The sequence below is a fragment of the Nomascus leucogenys genome, chromosome X (genome assembly GCF_006542625.1).
Source record: "Nomascus leucogenys isolate Asia chromosome X, Asia_NLE_v1, whole genome shotgun sequence".
Classification (NCBI taxonomy): Eukaryota; Metazoa; Chordata; class Mammalia; order Primates; family Hylobatidae; genus Nomascus; species Nomascus leucogenys.
Genome location: NC_044406.1, coordinates 42,144,112 through 42,160,964, shown reverse-complemented (window position 1 = coordinate 42,160,964; position 16,853 = coordinate 42,144,112). Strand labels below are relative to the sequence as shown.

At 51.0% G+C, this 16,853-nt stretch overlaps 1 protein-coding gene across 1 annotated transcript; it reads right to left on the bottom strand.

Annotated features, from left to right (window-relative positions):
- Positions 1 to 776: 776 nt before the first annotated feature.
- SYP (synaptophysin) lies at positions 777 to 13,252 on the bottom strand. Its single transcript, XM_003276849.3, has 7 exons — positions 13,144 to 13,252; positions 11,962 to 12,027; positions 10,709 to 10,833; positions 7,151 to 7,346; positions 6,240 to 6,431; positions 4,393 to 4,723; positions 777 to 2,253 (listed from the first exon to the last, which is right to left on the bottom strand). The coding sequence occupies exons 1-6, from the start codon at positions 13,177 to 13,179 to the stop codon at positions 4,397 to 4,399; spliced, it is 942 nt and encodes a 313-aa protein (XP_003276897.1). The 5' UTR covers positions 13,180 to 13,252; the 3' UTR covers positions 777 to 2,253; positions 4,393 to 4,396.
- Between the last annotated feature and the right edge of the window lie 3,601 nt (positions 13,253 to 16,853).

The window sequence follows — 16,853 nt, the reverse complement described above, 5'->3', positions numbered from 1 at the left end:
CCCACCCACATTTTTCTCTCTCCAGTTATCCCCTTTCCCAGCTCAGTTCCAGGGCTGGGAGCCTCTCCTTCGCGCTCTCAGGCTTGGCTGTGCCTCCGGGCTGGGAGGAGGGGTCCCATGGCCTCAGTCAGAACTCAGTCAGAACCCGGCCCGGGTCTCTAATTATGCACGGAGACTGCAGCGGCCAGGCCTTTCATCGCGGGCGCCAGGGACCTCTCCCCGCCCCCCATTACACATGTCCCTTTCACTTCCCGTGGAGTGGAGAGGTAAAAGAGAATAACTAATGAACTAAGGAGTCACCCGGGCGCCCCACTTCCCTGCCTTGCCTAACCAGTCTCCCATTTCTCCAGCCTGGGCGGAGGCAGGGAAAGGAGAGACAGCAGGGTCTGAAGATTAGGGATGGGGTCAGGCAATGTGAGGTTTCCTTCTATTTGGACCCCTTGGGGATTTGAGGAGAGGGTTCCACAGGGGCTGGGAAGGGGCATGGCTAAGGGACCAGAATTAGAACCAACTCCTAGAAAGACCCGGCATTTGGTGGCCAGTAGTGGGAGGGTGAGCAGGGCTACTCAGACAGTGACAGAGTGATTGGCAGGAGAGGCTTCCCAGAGGATGCCGCTCTGCCTAACACTTTTGAAGGGGCCTGAAATGGTGCAGCAAGCTGAACTGCAGTCAGTGGGTCCGGGCGGAGCTTGTTCTCACCACCTCTCCCTCCTTTCTCCCCTGGCCAACCCCTTCCCCGGCTCCCGAAAAAGACACACTGAGAAATCAGAGCCGGGTAGACTAGGTGGTTAAGGAGTTTATTTGGGAGAGGAGAATCATATTTGTTCTTCCTTGGGGAGGGGGGTTCTTCGAACAATACCAAAGGGTTTGGGAAAGGGTAGGGGTCCGGAGGGGAGAAGGAGGGGCCACAGCCAGACAAAATGGCAACACACGATCACAGGCACTACTGACATCACAGACACAGCAGAGGGTGCAGGACAGGGACTCCAGACCGGGCCTCCAACCACCCCAGGACGGGTGGAGGTGTGGAGGGAGGGAGGGGGCAGGGGAAGGGGGAAGAGGGGTGGGCCAGCCCCACAGACCTGTTGGTTCTGTCCTCCTATTAACCTAGCTGTTTCATCACGGGAGTGGGGAAGGGTGTATGTGGTGGGGTGCTTCTCTCTGGATCCCATGCCTCACCCTACAAGCCATATCACTCGGCTCTTCTCAGGCTACTTCCATCCCAAGTCATAGCCAGAGTCATTCTCCCCGACCCCTAACAAAATCCATCTGGAAGCTCCTATCCAAGTCCCCTCTCCACTGCCCAAACCCAGCCATTGTAAAACATTTTCTTCACTGCACCATGGGGAGGGGCTGCCCTTTCTGAAACCACCGTGGAAGCCCCATTCTAAGCCCCACCCTGTTTGGAACCCTGGCTTGGCCCATTCCTGAATCCCACTTCTTGCCTTGCTCAAGATCTGTCCCCTTTAGAATCAAGCTCAGTCTCCCAAATGTTCCAAGCCACACCCTTTCCATAGGCTCTGGTACCAATCCAAGACCCATCTACTCTGGAGCCCACTATTCTGCCTCGCTTAAAGCTTCACCCCTTCTAGAACCCTGCCCTCAGTGTCCTTCCAAGCCCCACCCCAGAATGCTCTAGCGCACTCCTCTCCTTGACTCCAGATCCACTCTGTCTGGAACCCAACCCCCCTGCTGACCCCTCCACTCCACAGCTCCTCTCCAAGACCACCTTGGGTCCTAAACTGTCCTCTCTACCCCAAGCTGCCCCAATCTCTGCTTTCCTCTCACCCTGGAGTTGGATTTCCCTAACGGCCTTTGTTCAGGCAGGCATTGCTGGAGGAACCAAGGCCAGAGTTGGGAGGAGGGGAGGGAGAGAGAGGAGAGAGTCTGAAGCCACGCCCACCCTCCCCACACAGCTGAGGTCTGTTCCCTCCCTGTCCTCCTTTCAGATCCCCTTAACCTCAGGGGACAGGGAGGGTAAACAGAGAGGGGCCGAGGGATGCAGGGAAAGGGACAGGGTAAGAGAGGGGGCCCACTCAAGACTGGGCACCTAGTGCATGAGGGGAGTGGAGTGAGGGCAGGGCTCAGACAGATAAATAGATATTTATATATAATATATATATATATAAACAGCAAAGACAGTTAGGGTCTCCTGGCTTGAGGGGTGGAGACCTAGGGTATGGGGGTGGGAAGGGGGGTAGGCCTTCTCCTGAGCTCTTGCCCCCCCAAGGGGTCCTCCTGGGCTTCACTGACCTGTAGAGACAAAAGACACAGAAAGGAGAGGGGGTCCCTCATGGGTGGTGCCCTCAGATAGGGGTTGGGCTGTTATGCCTTTGTCCTGGCTTTATGTCTTTTCTTCTTTCCTGGAACCAGCTTCATCCCAGCTGCCTCTACTGAGAAGATATACCTGACCTTGCCCCCACTGGGTTAGGTACCAAAGAGATTACAGTCTCCCTCCCCCAACCAAAAAAATAGTCCCTTAACAGGTACTGTTCTAGTCATTTGTGATAAATTATATTGAGCAAAACAAAGATCCCTGTCTTTGTGGAGCTTATATTGTAGCAGGGGGAGATAGACTTCACACAGCGAACATGATGCATGTGTGGATTATCTTGTATAACATAGGGTGACAATAAGTGAAATGGAAAAAATAAAGTGAGCTGGGCATGGTCGCTCACACTTACAGTCTCAGCTACTTGGGAGGCTGAGGTGGGAGGATCGCCTGAGCCCAGGAGTTCAAGTCTAGCACTCCCAAGGTATTAGGACTACAGGCATGAGCTAACACGCCCAGCCTGCGACAGGGCAGAGTTCTGACACAGGAGGACTGTGGCCTAATTTAGGATTTAACAGAATCCCTCCAGATGCTGTGAGTAGAACAGAATGGAAATGGAGACCTGAGAAGAGGTCCGGGAGAGATGACAGTGGAGGATGAAGGATATATTTTTTGAAGGTAGGACCCACAGGATTTTTTGATGAATTAGATGTGGGATGCCCTTTCCATCCTGGCTAACCCAGTGTCAGAAGCTACCTCCATCCAAATATTGCCACCTTCTTGCCTTCCCCCACTTCATGCCACCCCCTAGCCTTTTCCTCTTGCCTTTCCTCCTCTACATCCTCCCTCCTATCTGAGGGAAATCTCACTTCTCTTTTTCTTTCTTTCTTTTTTCTTTTTTGAGACAGAGTCTCGCTCTTTCGCCCAGGCTGGAGTGCAGTGGCGCAATCTCAACTCATTGGAACCTCCGCCTCCCAGATTCAAGCGATTCTCCTGCCTCAGCCTCCAGAGTAGCTGGAACTACAGACGTGCGCCACCACGCCTGGCTAATTTTTATATGTTTAGTAGAGACGGGGTTTCACCGTGTTGGCCAGGCTAGTCTCGAACTCCTGGCCTCAGGTGATCTGCCCGCCTTGGTCTCCTAAAGTGCTGGGATTACAGGCATGAGCCACCTCGCCTGGCCTCTTTTCTTTCTTTCTTTTCTTTTTCTTTCTTTTTTTTTTTTGAGACAAGGTCTCACTCTATTGCCCAGGCTGGAGTGCAGTGGCAGGATCATAGCTCACGGCAGCCTCAACCTCCTGGACTCAAGTGATCCTCCCACTTCAGCCTCCTGAGTAGATGGGTCCACAGATGCATGCCACCACGCCCGGCTAATTTTTGTATTTTTTGTAGAGGTTGGATTTCATCATGTTGCCCAGGCTGGTCTCGAACTCCTGGGCTCAAGCGATCCGCCCGCCTCGGTCTCCCAAAGTGCTGAGATTACAGGCATGAGCCACCAAGCCCGACACTCACTTCTCTTTTAAGGCCCAGCAAGAAGGCCGGCAAGCCTTTCCAGGACCCCACCCTATCCCTCTTCCTCCTTTGAAATTCCACACTACTTCCCTCCCCTCCAGCGTTGAGGAGAGGCGGCAGATCTATCCCCTCCTCCCGGATTGGTGAGCTCGTCTGACCTTCAAGATCCACGCCCATTTACCCTCACCATCTATTGGCCTTATCACCTATTGGCTTATCAGTCACTTCTAAGACCCACCCCCTCGTCGCTTCTGTGGCTCTTGCGCTCCGCTGATTCGCCACTGCGCAAGTCCCCCGATATTCCCTCCCTTTATTGGTTGCTCTGCTTCTCTCCCCCCGCCTTTCCGCCGAGTTGCCCTTCTACCTCCCTCCCATTGGCTCTTCATTCTGTCCATCTTGAAGCACCATTCTTCTTTTCTCCATTCATTGGCTAGTTTTTCAGCTCTTAGCAGGGAGTTCTGCCTCTTGATTGGCTCCTTCAAACTTCAGTCCTTACTTGCCCCAGTAAACGCCTTACGTACTCTCTACCCCTGACTCTTATTGGTTCACTGACCCGCTCGTCTCCTTTCTTGTACCCTCCTTGGCTGCACCGCTCGCCGGTCACTCACCAGACTACATCTGATTGGAGAAGGAGGTGGGTGCACCCTGCGGGCCGTAGCCTTGCTGCCCATAGTCGCCCTGAGGCCCGTAGCCACTGCCACCGCCGCCGGCTGGTTGACCGTAGTCAGGCTGGTAGCCGCCCTGAGGCCCGTAGGAATCCTGGGGCCCGTACCCGCCGGGGCCCTGCCCGTAGCCTGCATCGCCGTAGGCGTCCCCGGGTGCCGGTTGTTTCTCGGGGGCGCCGGGAGGCGCGCGCAGGAACGGGGCGGCCCAGCCTGTCTCCTTAAACACGAACCACAAGTTGCCGACCCAGAGCACCAGGTTCAGGAAGCCGAACACCTGCAGGGAGACAAGGCTTGGCTGTGGTACCCCGCCCATTGCCTTGGCGGCCCTGCGTGCAGGAATGAGAATGCGGGGAATGAATCCGTAGGCTCCGCAGGGTGGGGGTTTCTGAAACCCAGACTCTGAGTCCCAGTGCGAGAACGTCGATGTGCAGAAAAATCACCTCTGGCGGAGTGGGCGTGTTAGAAGAATTTGGAGCCCTGGGGATGCTGCGATCTATCAGTATTACATATACAATTATTTACATATTTGCACATATACACATTATATACACATTTATGCATGTATAAAATGTAAATTTGTAATATATTCATAGTAAAAGGTAAGGATACAAACTTATTAAATATAGCTATACCACTAACATGCATCTAAATACATAAATGTAGATACAAATATATGTATAAGTGCACATGTATAAGATATGTGAAACTTGCATTTTTTTTTTTTTTTTTGAGATGGAGTTTCACTCTTGTTGCCCAGGCGGGAGTGCAATGGCACGATCTCGGCTCACCACAACCTTCGCCTCCCGGGTTCAAGCAATTCTCCTGCCTCAGCCTCCCGAGTAGCTGGGATTACAGGCATGCACCACCACACCCGGCTGATTTTGTATTTTTAGTAGAGATGGGGTTTCTCCATGTTGGTCAGGCTGGTCTTGAACTCCCGACCTCAGGTGATCTGCCCACCTCGGCCTCCCATAGTGCTGGGATTACTGGCGTGAGCCACTACGCCCGGCCACATAAAGTAATTTTAAGACATAAAACACTTTGTGTACCTTTCCTCATATGCCATGCCCTCTTCTAAGAGCTTTACATGTTATAAGTTCAATTAAAATTCAGTTTCGGGCAGGAAATACTATCTCCATTTTATGGTTGAGGAAACTGAGGCCCTAGAGGCTAAGTTACCTGAAGTCTCACATCCAGCAAGTGACAGGAAAGAAAAGTTGTAATCTTAGCATCTGTAACCCTTGTATACGACTTACCTTGTGCCAGGTCCTTTTCTGAGCACTCCGTATTCTTAGTTCACTAAATACTCAACTTTGGAGCAGGACCCATTATTAGTCTTCGATTATACATGCTCAACTGAACCCTGAGAGGCTGTGACTAGTTTCAGATCAGGGAGCTTGCAAGAGGTAGAGCTGGGATTTGAGCGCAGACAGTCTGACTCCAGCCGGTAGGGGGCATCCAAGTGGGGAAACATTTCAAGTTTTTCCTTCGTTTTGCACATGAGGAAACTGAGGTCCCAAGAGGGTGCTGAGTTGCTCATTTTACATGTCTAGGCTGGGTCTGGGATCCAGGTCTCCCAAACCTGTCATGTTCCCCCTTTGGGGACAATCTGTGGTGTCACAGTGGTTACAATTGCTAGCTCATCCTTCAATGTTGTTGTTGGCACGCGTTCTTCAGGCACACCCCTTGGATCTCCCCTGACTCTCCTCTTATTCTCCCACTCCACCACTCCCCATGCCGGACTGTACTGTTTTCCACTCTCCCTCCTCCAGCCAGCACCCAGGGCTTACCACCGAGGTGTTGAGTCCTGAGGTCACAGGGTCTCTCAGCTCCTTGCATGTGTTCCCTGTCTGGCGGCAGACAGGCATCTCCTTGATAATGTTCTCTGGGTCTGTGGCCATCTTCACATCTGACAGCCCCTTGGCCCACGCCGATGAGCTAACTAGCCACATGAAGGCGAACACAGCCGTGGCCAGAAAGTCCTAAGGCAGGCAGGGGTGAGGAAGACAGCACTGTGAGTGGACTGCTTCACGCTAGGCCCTGGGGCCTCCTCAGATCACAGACTTTCTTGGGGGGGGTCCCCCAGAAGAGGCCTGTCTCTGCCCTGCCTTTTCAGCTCTCAAGCCCACAACACTTTCACCTGAAGGTGGCCCTCCCAGCTTGAGCTTGTGTGTGTACATGACACAGAGGATGTGGGAGTGTGATTGTGATATGTGGCTGTGGGTGTTGGGGGGAGGGGAACTCTGTGGGATGATTTCCGAATCTGTGGAAAGTAATGTGTCTTTCCACTTTTGTCTGCATGTGGGAATTTTTGTCATTTTGTGTCTAGGCTGAGGGTATGTGAGTACAGTAGTGTAGGAATCAGTGTGTCTGTGTGGCATGATGACAGGCATGACTGTCACAGTGAACCTCTGTGGGCCTCTTCCTTTGATCTAGGCTGTGTGGTTGTGTGAGAGCGGGAAGATTCTCAGGTGTGGGCCTGTCTGGGATTCTGCATGGGCTGTATGTCTCCGTGAGTCTATGACTCTGTGTCCCTGATGCCTGGTGTGGATTAATAGCAGTGGCAGCTATATGTGTGGCTGTTATGGTGGCTGTTTGCATGTGGGCCTGCCTGGGATTTGATGTGGTCTGTGAGCATGGCTGTGTCCCTGAGGTTCCGTGTCCCCATGGTCCCTACATGCAAGTGGCTGTGGGGACTCACCAGCATGGGCCCTTTGTTATTCTCTCGGTACTTGTTCTGCAGGAAGATGTAGGTGGCCAGAGCCCCCATGGAGTAGAGGAAGGCAAACACGGCCACGGTGACAAAGAATTCGGCTGACGAGGAGTAGTCCCCAACTAAGAAGACCTTGGTGGTGCCCCCTCGGCAGGTGGGTGCATCAAAGTACACTTGGTGCAGCCTGCAAACAGAGGTGGGCAGGTGTGGCCCAGCCCCTAAGAACCCCCTCAACCCTCCAGCCCAATCATGGGTCCCCCCAATTCTGACAAGGCCCCAGGAAGAGGAAGAAATAACCATTCATCGAGCACCTACTATGTACCAGTCACATTTCACTGATTGCTCAAAACATCCTGGTGAGATAGGTGTTATTCATCCCTCACTCCAACCCAAGCACTCTGGCCTCTTGATTATTTCTAGAACTTGCCAGGCATCCTCCCTCCCTAGGATCTTTGTACTGGCTGTTCCCTTTGCCAGGAATACTTTTCCCTTAGATAGCTTCGGGTCTTACTCCCTCATCTCCTTTTTTTTTTTTTTTTTTTTTTTTTTTTTTTTTTTTTTTTTTGAGATGGAGTTTTGCTCTGTCGCCAGGCTGGAGTGCAGTGACACAATCCCGGCTCACTGCAACCTCTGCCTCCCGGGTTCAAGCGATTCTCCTGCCTCAGCCTCCCGAGTAGCTGGGATTACAGGCGTGCGCCACTATGCCCAGCTAATTTTTGTACTTTTAATAGAGACGGGGTTTCACCATGTTGGCCAGGATGGTCTTGATCTCTTGACCTTGTGATCTGCCCACCTTGGCCTCCCAGAGTGCTGGGATTACAGGTGTGAGCCACCGCGCCCAGTCTCCCTCATCTCCTTGAAGCTTTGCTCAACTGTCGCCTTCTCATTGAGATCTTCCCTGATCAACCTACTTAAAATTAAATTGAAACATTCTCTCAACCAGCGCTTCTTAGCCTGGCTTCCTTGCTCCACTTTTCACGATAGTAGTGGTACCCATCTGATGTACCAGGTATTTTATTTTTTTTTATCTTGGTTTTTGCTGTAACTACAAGAGGGCAGGGCTTTTTCCTCTGTTTTCACCGCTGTTTATCTCCAGGCCCTGGAACAGTGCTGGCACCTAGCAGACACTCAAGGAATGTTTATCAAATGAAATGTACAGAGGTGGAAACAGAGGCTCAGGGAAGTGCATTAACTTGCCTAAAGTCACACAGCTGGCAAGGGAATGTCAGAGTTGGGATCTGAACTTTGTTTTCTCCCTACCTCATGTTGACTTTTCTCCCCTACCCCAATTCAGGTCCCTGAGAGAAAAAAATGTATGCATAGCAGAGGAGAGGCCAGCGACTAGACAACAGGAAAAGACAGAAAGAAATGAGGGTAAAGGGATCTTGGAACAGGGTGTATGTATGTGAGGGAAGAGGGGAGGTGTCCTGGGACTAAGGCCTTTCCTGTGGTGTGATGGAGGAGAGGTGGGGGTTGTAGAGAGAAAATGTCTGTGGGAGAAGTACTGGAGCACAGTCTCAGATTGGAGACCAGGATCTTGAGACTGAGTAAATGGTGCCAATGCCTTTGTGTAGCAAAGGCCCTGAGGGAAGAGGCTTGCACTTATTAATCACCTACTAAGCAGTTTACATAATTGTCTCATTAATGACAACCTCCAGCAATTCTCTAAAGAAGGTGTTATTAGACCCTTTTTACAGATGAATAAACAGAGGCTTAGCAAGGTTGTTACTTGCCCAAGGTTGTACCGCTCCTAAGTGATGGAGGTAGGAGTTGCATCTGGGTTTGAGTTTCTGCTTCTAGTGGGCTGGGTCAGGAGAGGGGGTCCCTAAGAGGGAATGAGAGGTCCTTGGGTATTAGGGCAGTTTGGGAGGGATTTTGCTCAGGGGGACCTAGGGCCGAGACTATTTTTCTGGGGGACTTGTGGGCTAGAGCCTTAGGACCCAAAGTTCTAGACATGGGAGGCGTGGGGAGGGGGCACAGGGGATGGTTGTGGTCTTGTGGATCCCCAAAGGGCCAGCTCTAAGCAGTGTCCCATGCTGCCAGCTTCCCCTCCTTCCCCAAACTCTTTTCTCCCTTGCCTCTGCGGACCCATGGATACCTGGCTGCCCCTCTGCCTCTCAGGCCACACTTTCCCGGCATCTCCTCTCTTTTTTTCCATCATTGCTCAGGGCCTGTGCTAGGTTTTCTTTTACTTTCAGTCTTCCATCTCCCCACTGGGTGATCTCTTGAGCCTACATTTACCCTCAGTGCTCGAAGACCCCCAGTTTCCAACTCAATCCCTGTCCTCTTTCCTGAGTCCCTTAAATTTATTTTACTTATTGAACAAACACTGATGGAGCACTTATTGTGTGCCAGGCACTGTGCTAAGCACCTGATGAGTATTAACTCATTGAATGCTAACCATGACCCTGTGAGGTAGATATTATTAGTATTCCTTTTTACAGATGAGGAAATTGAGACCCAGAGTGGTTATGTAATTTGGCCAAATAGTGGGGGAGTCTCAGAAACCTGTGCGGGGATTGTGTCTGTGGGTCTCTGTCGTCCCACCCTGCAGGAGGTAAACATCGTTGTGAGGGTAGCGCCCATGCCAGCCGTGCTCATTCTTGTGCACCTAGCACCCAGTGTAGTGCCCGGCACACAGTGTGAGCTCAATAAATGTCAGAAATGTTTAATTGGGTTTAATTTTTCCCTATATCTAAGCAGCGCCCCTCATTATTCTATTATCTACCATAAAACCCTACATGAGGATCCCCTCCTTGAGTTTCTCTCAGTCTGCTATTATCCTCTTTGTTAATTTATTTGTTATAACGTAGGCTCCATGAAGGTAAGGAGTTGGGTCTGGTTTTTCTTTTGAGATGGAGTTTCGCTCTTGTTGCCCAGGCTGGAGTGCAATGGTGCGATTTCGGCTCCCAGGTTCAAGTGATTCTCCTGCCTCAGCCTCCTGAGTAGCCGGGATTACAGGCATGCACGACCACGCCTGGCTAATTTTGTATTTTTAGTAGAGACGGGGTTTCTCCATGTTGGTCAGGCTGGTCTCGAACTCCTGACCTCAGGTGATCCGCCCACCTTGGCCTCCCAAAGTGCTGGGATTACAGGCGTGAGCCACTGTGCCTGGCGGGAGTTGGGTCTGTTTTAGTTACTATCATGCTTCCAGCACTTTGAGTAGTACGAGATATACAATAAGTTCTCAAAAATGTGTATAGAATGAACGAATGGGGATTAAATAATAATATTGGCTAACGTTAATTGAGTACCTACTGGGTTATGTATATACACCTGTCTTACTTTTGTATCTTGTTTATTGCCTGTCCCTTACCCCTTCGCTGGAACAGAGCCAGAGGGCCACAGCCTATGTCTGCCTTGCTCACCACATAGTCCTAGAGTCCAGAGCAGTGCCGGGTACAAGGCAGGTGCTCAGTGATCCCAGTGGATGTGGCCTCTTGAGGTGGGAGCTGGGCAGGAGCTACTTGTGGGGGGAGGTATTGGCCGGTTCCACCCTGCCCCTTCCTCTCCCAGGTCTGTTGGTATCCCAGGGTGGGAGCACACCTGAAGGGGTACTCGAACTCGACCTCGATGCTGAGGTCACTCTCGGTCTTGTTGGCACAATCCACGCTCAGCTGGAGCTCCCCACTGTAGCTGCCGCATGTGGCAAAGGCGAAGATGGCGAAGACCTTGGGCACCAGGGATGGGGATGGCCACAGTGAACCTGTGTGCATGTGGGAGGGATGTGCCCTCCTCTGGACAGATCGGGGGCCCAGCACAGGCAGCAGCAGATGGAGCAGTCCCCACCCCCACCCCCTAATCAGGGCTCATCGGGACCAAGGACAAGCTGATTACAAGGGTATGGCTGTCTCTTCCTGTTTCTCTCTCTCTTTGTGTCTCTCTCTGTCTCTGCCTTTCCATGCTGACCTCCCTCTTCTCTGTTTGTCTCTGTTGTTCTCTGTGTATCTCACTATGTCTCTGTTTCTCTCGGTATCTCTGTTTCTCTATGTGTCTTTGTCTTTCTCAGATGTCTCTTTGTCTCTCTGTGTCTCTGATCCTCACTGCCTCTGCCTGTCTGATCTGTCGGTGTCTCTTTTTATCTCTTTTTTCTCTGTCTGTGTAAGTGTATGCCTGTATGTCTGTGTCTTTCTGTTTCTTGGTCTGCTTGTCTCTGTCTCTCTGTCCTGTCTCTCACTCGGTCTCTGGATGTTTCTCTCTCTGTCTCCCTCTTGCTTCTCTCTGTGTGTTGGTTCCTCTTTTTTCTGAGTGTCTCTTTCTCTCTGTGTCTCTCTCTCCCCCACCCTGTTTTCCTGCCTCTCTCCCTGCGTCTGTTTCTCTTTGCATCTGTTTTCTGTGTCTCCTTTTTCTTTGTTTGTCTCTTCTCTCTTATCTCTGTATCTCTTCTCATCTCCATATTTCTTTTTTTTCTCAGTATTTCCATCTCTGTCTTTATCATTCCCTGTCCCTCATTCTCTCTGTCACCTTCACTGTCTCTGGGTTTCTCTGACTTTGCATCTCTCACCCGGCATCTGCTACAGGCTCCACCTCCCCCACCCCTCCCTCACTTCAGAAGAGGAGGTAGGACGTCACAATCTCCCACTTCACAACAGGGGTACCCTCAGCCCTATGTGACATCACAGCTCATCTGTTTTCTGGCTTCAGACCCCTGAAACCTCACCCTGGAGCCCAATTCCCCCATCCCCAACAACCCCCTCACTCATCCCTGGCTACCCGCCCCTACTCCACCCCTGCTCTTCTGGACCCTATGACCTCCCTCTCTCTCTGCACTCTCCCCCAACAGCCTGGACCACACTCACCCATTGCAGCACCTTCACAAAACCGAGGGGCTCCTTGACCACCCGGAACTGACCCCCAGCCACCAGCTGAGGAGAGAAACAGTGGGGAAGGGGTGGGGTTGTTGGAGGTAGAGGGAGGTGAGCGGCAAGGCTGCCCGTCAATGACCCCTGGGGATGGAGCATGTGACCTCGGGGAGGGGGTGAGAAGGAGAAAGTGACACCTTGGGGAAGGTGTGAGCCCCAGGGTCCAAGGACTGGTGGGAAGGTCTGAAGAGATGGTGAGTCAGATGGCAGAGGAGGTTGGGGGTGAGGGAGATGGGGATGAGGTCAGGACTAGTTAACGAGGGGGAGCAGGTTTGAAACGTAAAGGCGAGTCAGATGGGGAAGGGGTTCAGGTGGAGAATGGGGATGGAGTGGGGTGCATTCGGGTGGGGGGGTTGTGATGGTGAAGGTGAGTCATAACAGGGCAGGAGTCTGTTTGGCTCAGGTGGGGGAAGGGTCTGCAGGAGTAAAGGTGTGTTAGATGGCGGTGGTGATGGAGGTCTGAGGTGATGGGGATGGGGAACGGTTGGGACTGATTGGGGGTGAGTTTCTGAGGTGGCGAAGACGACAGAGATGGCGGAGAGGGTCTGGACTGATTAAGGTGCGGGAGGGCTGGGACATGGCTTCAGTCGCTATGTGTTGGGGGTGAGGAGACTGGGGGTTTTGGAAGGAGTAAAGCCGGATTGTCCCCTAGGTATGCTCTGGGGGAAGGGGTGGTCGCCTATGGGGGTACAGTCTCTGTTTGGGAGGGGCGGGTGCCAGCCCTCTCCCCCACCCCCGCCCCCACACCTTCTGTCGCTCTATTTCCTAGCTTATCCGCAGCACCCCCATCTTCCTTCCACTCTCCCCTCCCCATGTCCCTTGTCCTCACTCCAGCCCCCAGGCCCCTATTCCTCCCCTCGCGGTCGCCAGTAATGAACGGGGCTCTGGGGGCCCCCGCTGCGGCAGTGAGGACGGCCCTCGCTGCGGCAAAGAGCGCACTCCTTTTCTCCACCTCCCCCTTCCTCCCCTTCACCTGCCGCAGACCCCCAGCCCCAGCGCCAGGGACCGGGTCTCCGCTGCCAGACCCGGGCCACCACCTCCCAGAGTCGGCTGGCCTGAGCGACCCGGCCTAGGCAGCCTGGCGGCGGCGGGCTCTGTCCACGGTGCTGGAGCGCATACCTGATTCACCACGTCCATGTCCGCCAGCAGCAGCATCAGCAATGCAGGGGGCGGGAGGCTCGGCTAGCAAGGGCGGCGCGGGGCGCGGCGGGGGCGGCGCGCGCTCGTTGGAACAGCCCAGGCGGCTGCAGCCCCGCCCCTCGCGCCCTCTCCTTGCCCGCCACGCGCCTGCGCACAGCGGGTTGTACCCCAGTCTCACCGGCAGCCATTCCGGCCCGGAGGCTGGAGCGGTGAGAGCGTGCCGGAATATGCCTTGGGAAAACACAGCTCGAGGGCCCGGGAGAGGAGACCTCCCCGCTCGGTCCTACAGTGTGACAACTTTGCCAGGCCCTTTTCTGAGTTTGTTAAACATGTTCACTCATTTAATGCTTACAGAAGTCCTATGTCGTAGGGACTATTAGGCCGTTTTTACAGATGAGGAAAATGATTCCCCAGAGAGCTTAAGTGACTCTCACAAGGTCAGCCAGCTACTAGCTGGCAGTGCCCAGAGTCCCTGCAGTTTAAACACGGTTCAGGGCCTTCCAGGTTCCTTTTTCATAGTCTGTATTTTAAGCACACCCTGAAACTCTCTCCTTCCCCCATCTAGCCATCTCCCTTATTTTTCTTCCTCTTTGTCAAATTAATGCCTACTCTAACTCTACCATTTTACCTGCTATTTATTCCTTAGCTCTCTCTTAATTGGAATAACCCTCCTTCCTGTGACTAAAACTAGGCCCATCAAGGTCAACAGTGATGGCTATGATGTAAAATCCAAAATACAGTTGGGGCTTAAGATGCTCAACTTCGGCCAGGCGCGGTGACTCATGCCTGTAATCCCAGCACTTTGGGAGGCCAAGTGGGCAGTGGATCACTTGAAGTCAGGAGTTTGAGACTAGCCTGGCCAACATAGTGAAACCCCATCTCTACTAAAAATACAAAAATTAGCCGGCTATGGTGGCAGGCGCCTGTAATCCCAGCTACTTGGGAGGCTGAGGCAGGAGAATTGCTTGAACCCAGGAGGCGGAGGTTGCACTGAGGCGAGATTGCACCACTGCACTCCAGCCTGGGCAACAGAGCGAGACCTCATCTCATAAACAAAACAAACAAGCAAACAAAAAAACTACTGAGATACTGTTTTTCATCTTTCAGGGTGGTGAGTATCAAAAAGTTTGATAACGTTCCATATTGGTAGGTTGGCCAGAAACAAGCATTCTCTTAAATCGCCTGTGGAAGTTTCATTGGTATAACATGTGTAGAAGGCAATTGGGCAAAATAAAAAAAAAATAACAAATTCATTTACTGTTTGGTTCAGCTTCATACTTCTAGGAATTCATCTTACAGATAGACTCATACGTGTGCTAAAAGATATATGTATAAGATAATACATGACTGGGCTGTTTATTTTTTATTTTTTCTTGAGACAGAGTCTCGCTCTGTTGCCCAGGCTGGAGTGCAGTGGCATGATCTCCGCTTACTGCAACCTCCACCTCCCAGGTTCAAGCAATTCTGCCTGCCTCAGCCTCCCTGAGTAGCTGGGATTATAGGCATTCGCCACCACGCCCATCTAATTTTTTTTTTTGTAGTTTTATTAGAGATGGGGTTTTGCCATATTGGCTAGGGTGGTCATGAACTCCTGACCTCATGTGATCCGCCCACCTCGGCCTCCCAAAGTGCTGGGATTACAGGTGTGAGCCACCGGGCCGGGCCAGGGCTGTTTATAATAGGATAAAGAATGGACACTCCCAAAGTGCTCATTGTTGGTAGCCTGTTTAAATAAACTCTGATACTATGCCGCTGTCATTATAATAACATGGAACTATGGAATGATTGCCAAGATATTTAGTTAAGTAAAAAATGCAAGATGTCGAACTGTGTGATAATTGTGTACAAAGAGAAGAGAAGGGTTATATCAGACAGAGAATAGCTAACATTTAAATTGTGGCTGTTTTCTGTCAAGCACTCTTTAGAGAACTTCGCCTATATTACTCACTTAAATTCTTACTGTAACCCTATGTGACAGGTAAGACAACTATCTTCATTTTACAACTGAATAAACTAAGAGGAACAGAGGAATTTTCCTAAGTTCACACAGCTGGTAAATTGGTAGAACCAGGATATGAACCCAGGAAGTCTGGCTCCAGCACCTGTTACTCTTAGCCAATGTGCTAACTTATCAGTACACCATCTTTTTTTTTTTCAGCACACCATCTTGTATGTCTATAAAAGATACCTGATAATACTATTTGCTTCCAGAGGGTAGGGAAACTTTTCACTTTATACCCCTTTGTACCTTTTGAGACTCCATCTCAAATAAAATAAAAAAATAAACAGCCTGGTAGTGTATCATCTTATACATACACCTTTTAGCACATGTATGAGTCTACCTGTAAGAAATTCCTAGAAGTATGAAGCTGAACAAAACAGTAAATGAATTTATTTTTCTAGATTTTGCCCAATTGCCTTCTACACAGGTTATACCAATGAAACTTCCACAAGCGATTTATGAGAATGCTTGTTTCTGGCCAACCTGCCAGTATGGAACATTATCAAACTTTTTGATATTCACCACCCTGAAAGATGAAAAACAGCATCTCAGTAGTTTTGTTTTGTTTCGTTTTGTTTTTGAGACAGAGTCTCGCTCTGTTGCCCAGGCTGGAGTGCAGTGGTGCAATCTCAGTTCACTGCAACCTCCGCCTCCTGGGTTCAAGCGATTCTCCTACCTCTGCCTCCTGAGTAGCTGGGATTACAAGCACACACCACCACGTCCGGCTAATTTTTTTTTTTTTTTTGTATTTTTAGTAGAGATGGGGTTTTGCCATGTTGGCCAGGCTGGTTGTGAACTCCTGACCTTAAGTGATCTACTGTCCACTTGGCCTCCCAAAGTGCTGGGATTACAGGTGTGAGCCACTGCATCTGGCCTACCTTTTGAATTTTGAACCATCTGAATGAATATCTTTTTTTTGAGACAGGGTTTCCCTGTGTGGCCCAGGCTGGAGTCCAGTGGCATGAATATGGCTCACTGCAGCCTCGACCTCCTGGGCTCAAGTGATCCTCCTGCCTCAGCCTCCTGTGTAGCTGGGACTACAGGCATGAGACAGCATGCCCAGCTAATTTTTTAATTTTTTTGTAGAGACGAGGTCTCACTTTGTTGCCCAGGCTGGTCTTGAACTCCTGGGCTCAAGTGATCCTCCCGCCTCAGCCTCCTAAAGTGCTGAGATTACAGGCATGAGTCACCATGCCCAGCTCAATACCTGTTTTTTTAAACATGAAAATTCACACATATATGTAATGGATACTTCCCAGTTGTTGCCTTATTGGGGAAACAGAACACAGGAGGGGTTAAAAGCATGGATCTTGGCATCAAACTGCTTGAATTTGAATCCCACCTCTGATATTTCTTCTTGTTTGACCCTGGACAGGTAAAATGGTTTAAAATGATACCTATAAGGTTGTTGCACTGATTCAACGAGATAATCATTGTAATGCAGTTAGCACAGGGCCCAATAAATGGTTCATTTTACCTCCTACACATCTCTGGAATCCACTCACTTCTCACCATCTCCTCTGCCACCTCCCCTGGCTAAGGCGACCATCATTCCTGCCAATTTTAGCATCTCCAGTCTCTTCCCCCTCCCTTCTGTTTTCAGCACAGCCGTCAGAACATCTATTTAAAATGCAATGTTAACTATGTCACTACCCTACTCAAATCCCTCCCATGGCTCCCCACTGCT

Coding starts and splice junctions, on each gene's coding strand:
- SYP (XM_003276849.3), bottom strand. CDS start 13,179: ATGCTGCTGCTGGCGGACATGGACGTGGTGAATCAG. Junction 12,028..13,143: donor ACATGGACGTGGTGAATCAG/GTATGCGCTCCA, acceptor TTCTCTCCTCAG/CTGGTGGCTGGGGGTCAGTT. Junction 7,347..10,708: donor GAGTTCGAGTACCCCTTCAG/GTGTGCTCCCAC, acceptor CTCTGTTTGCAG/GCTGCACCAAGTGTACTTTG.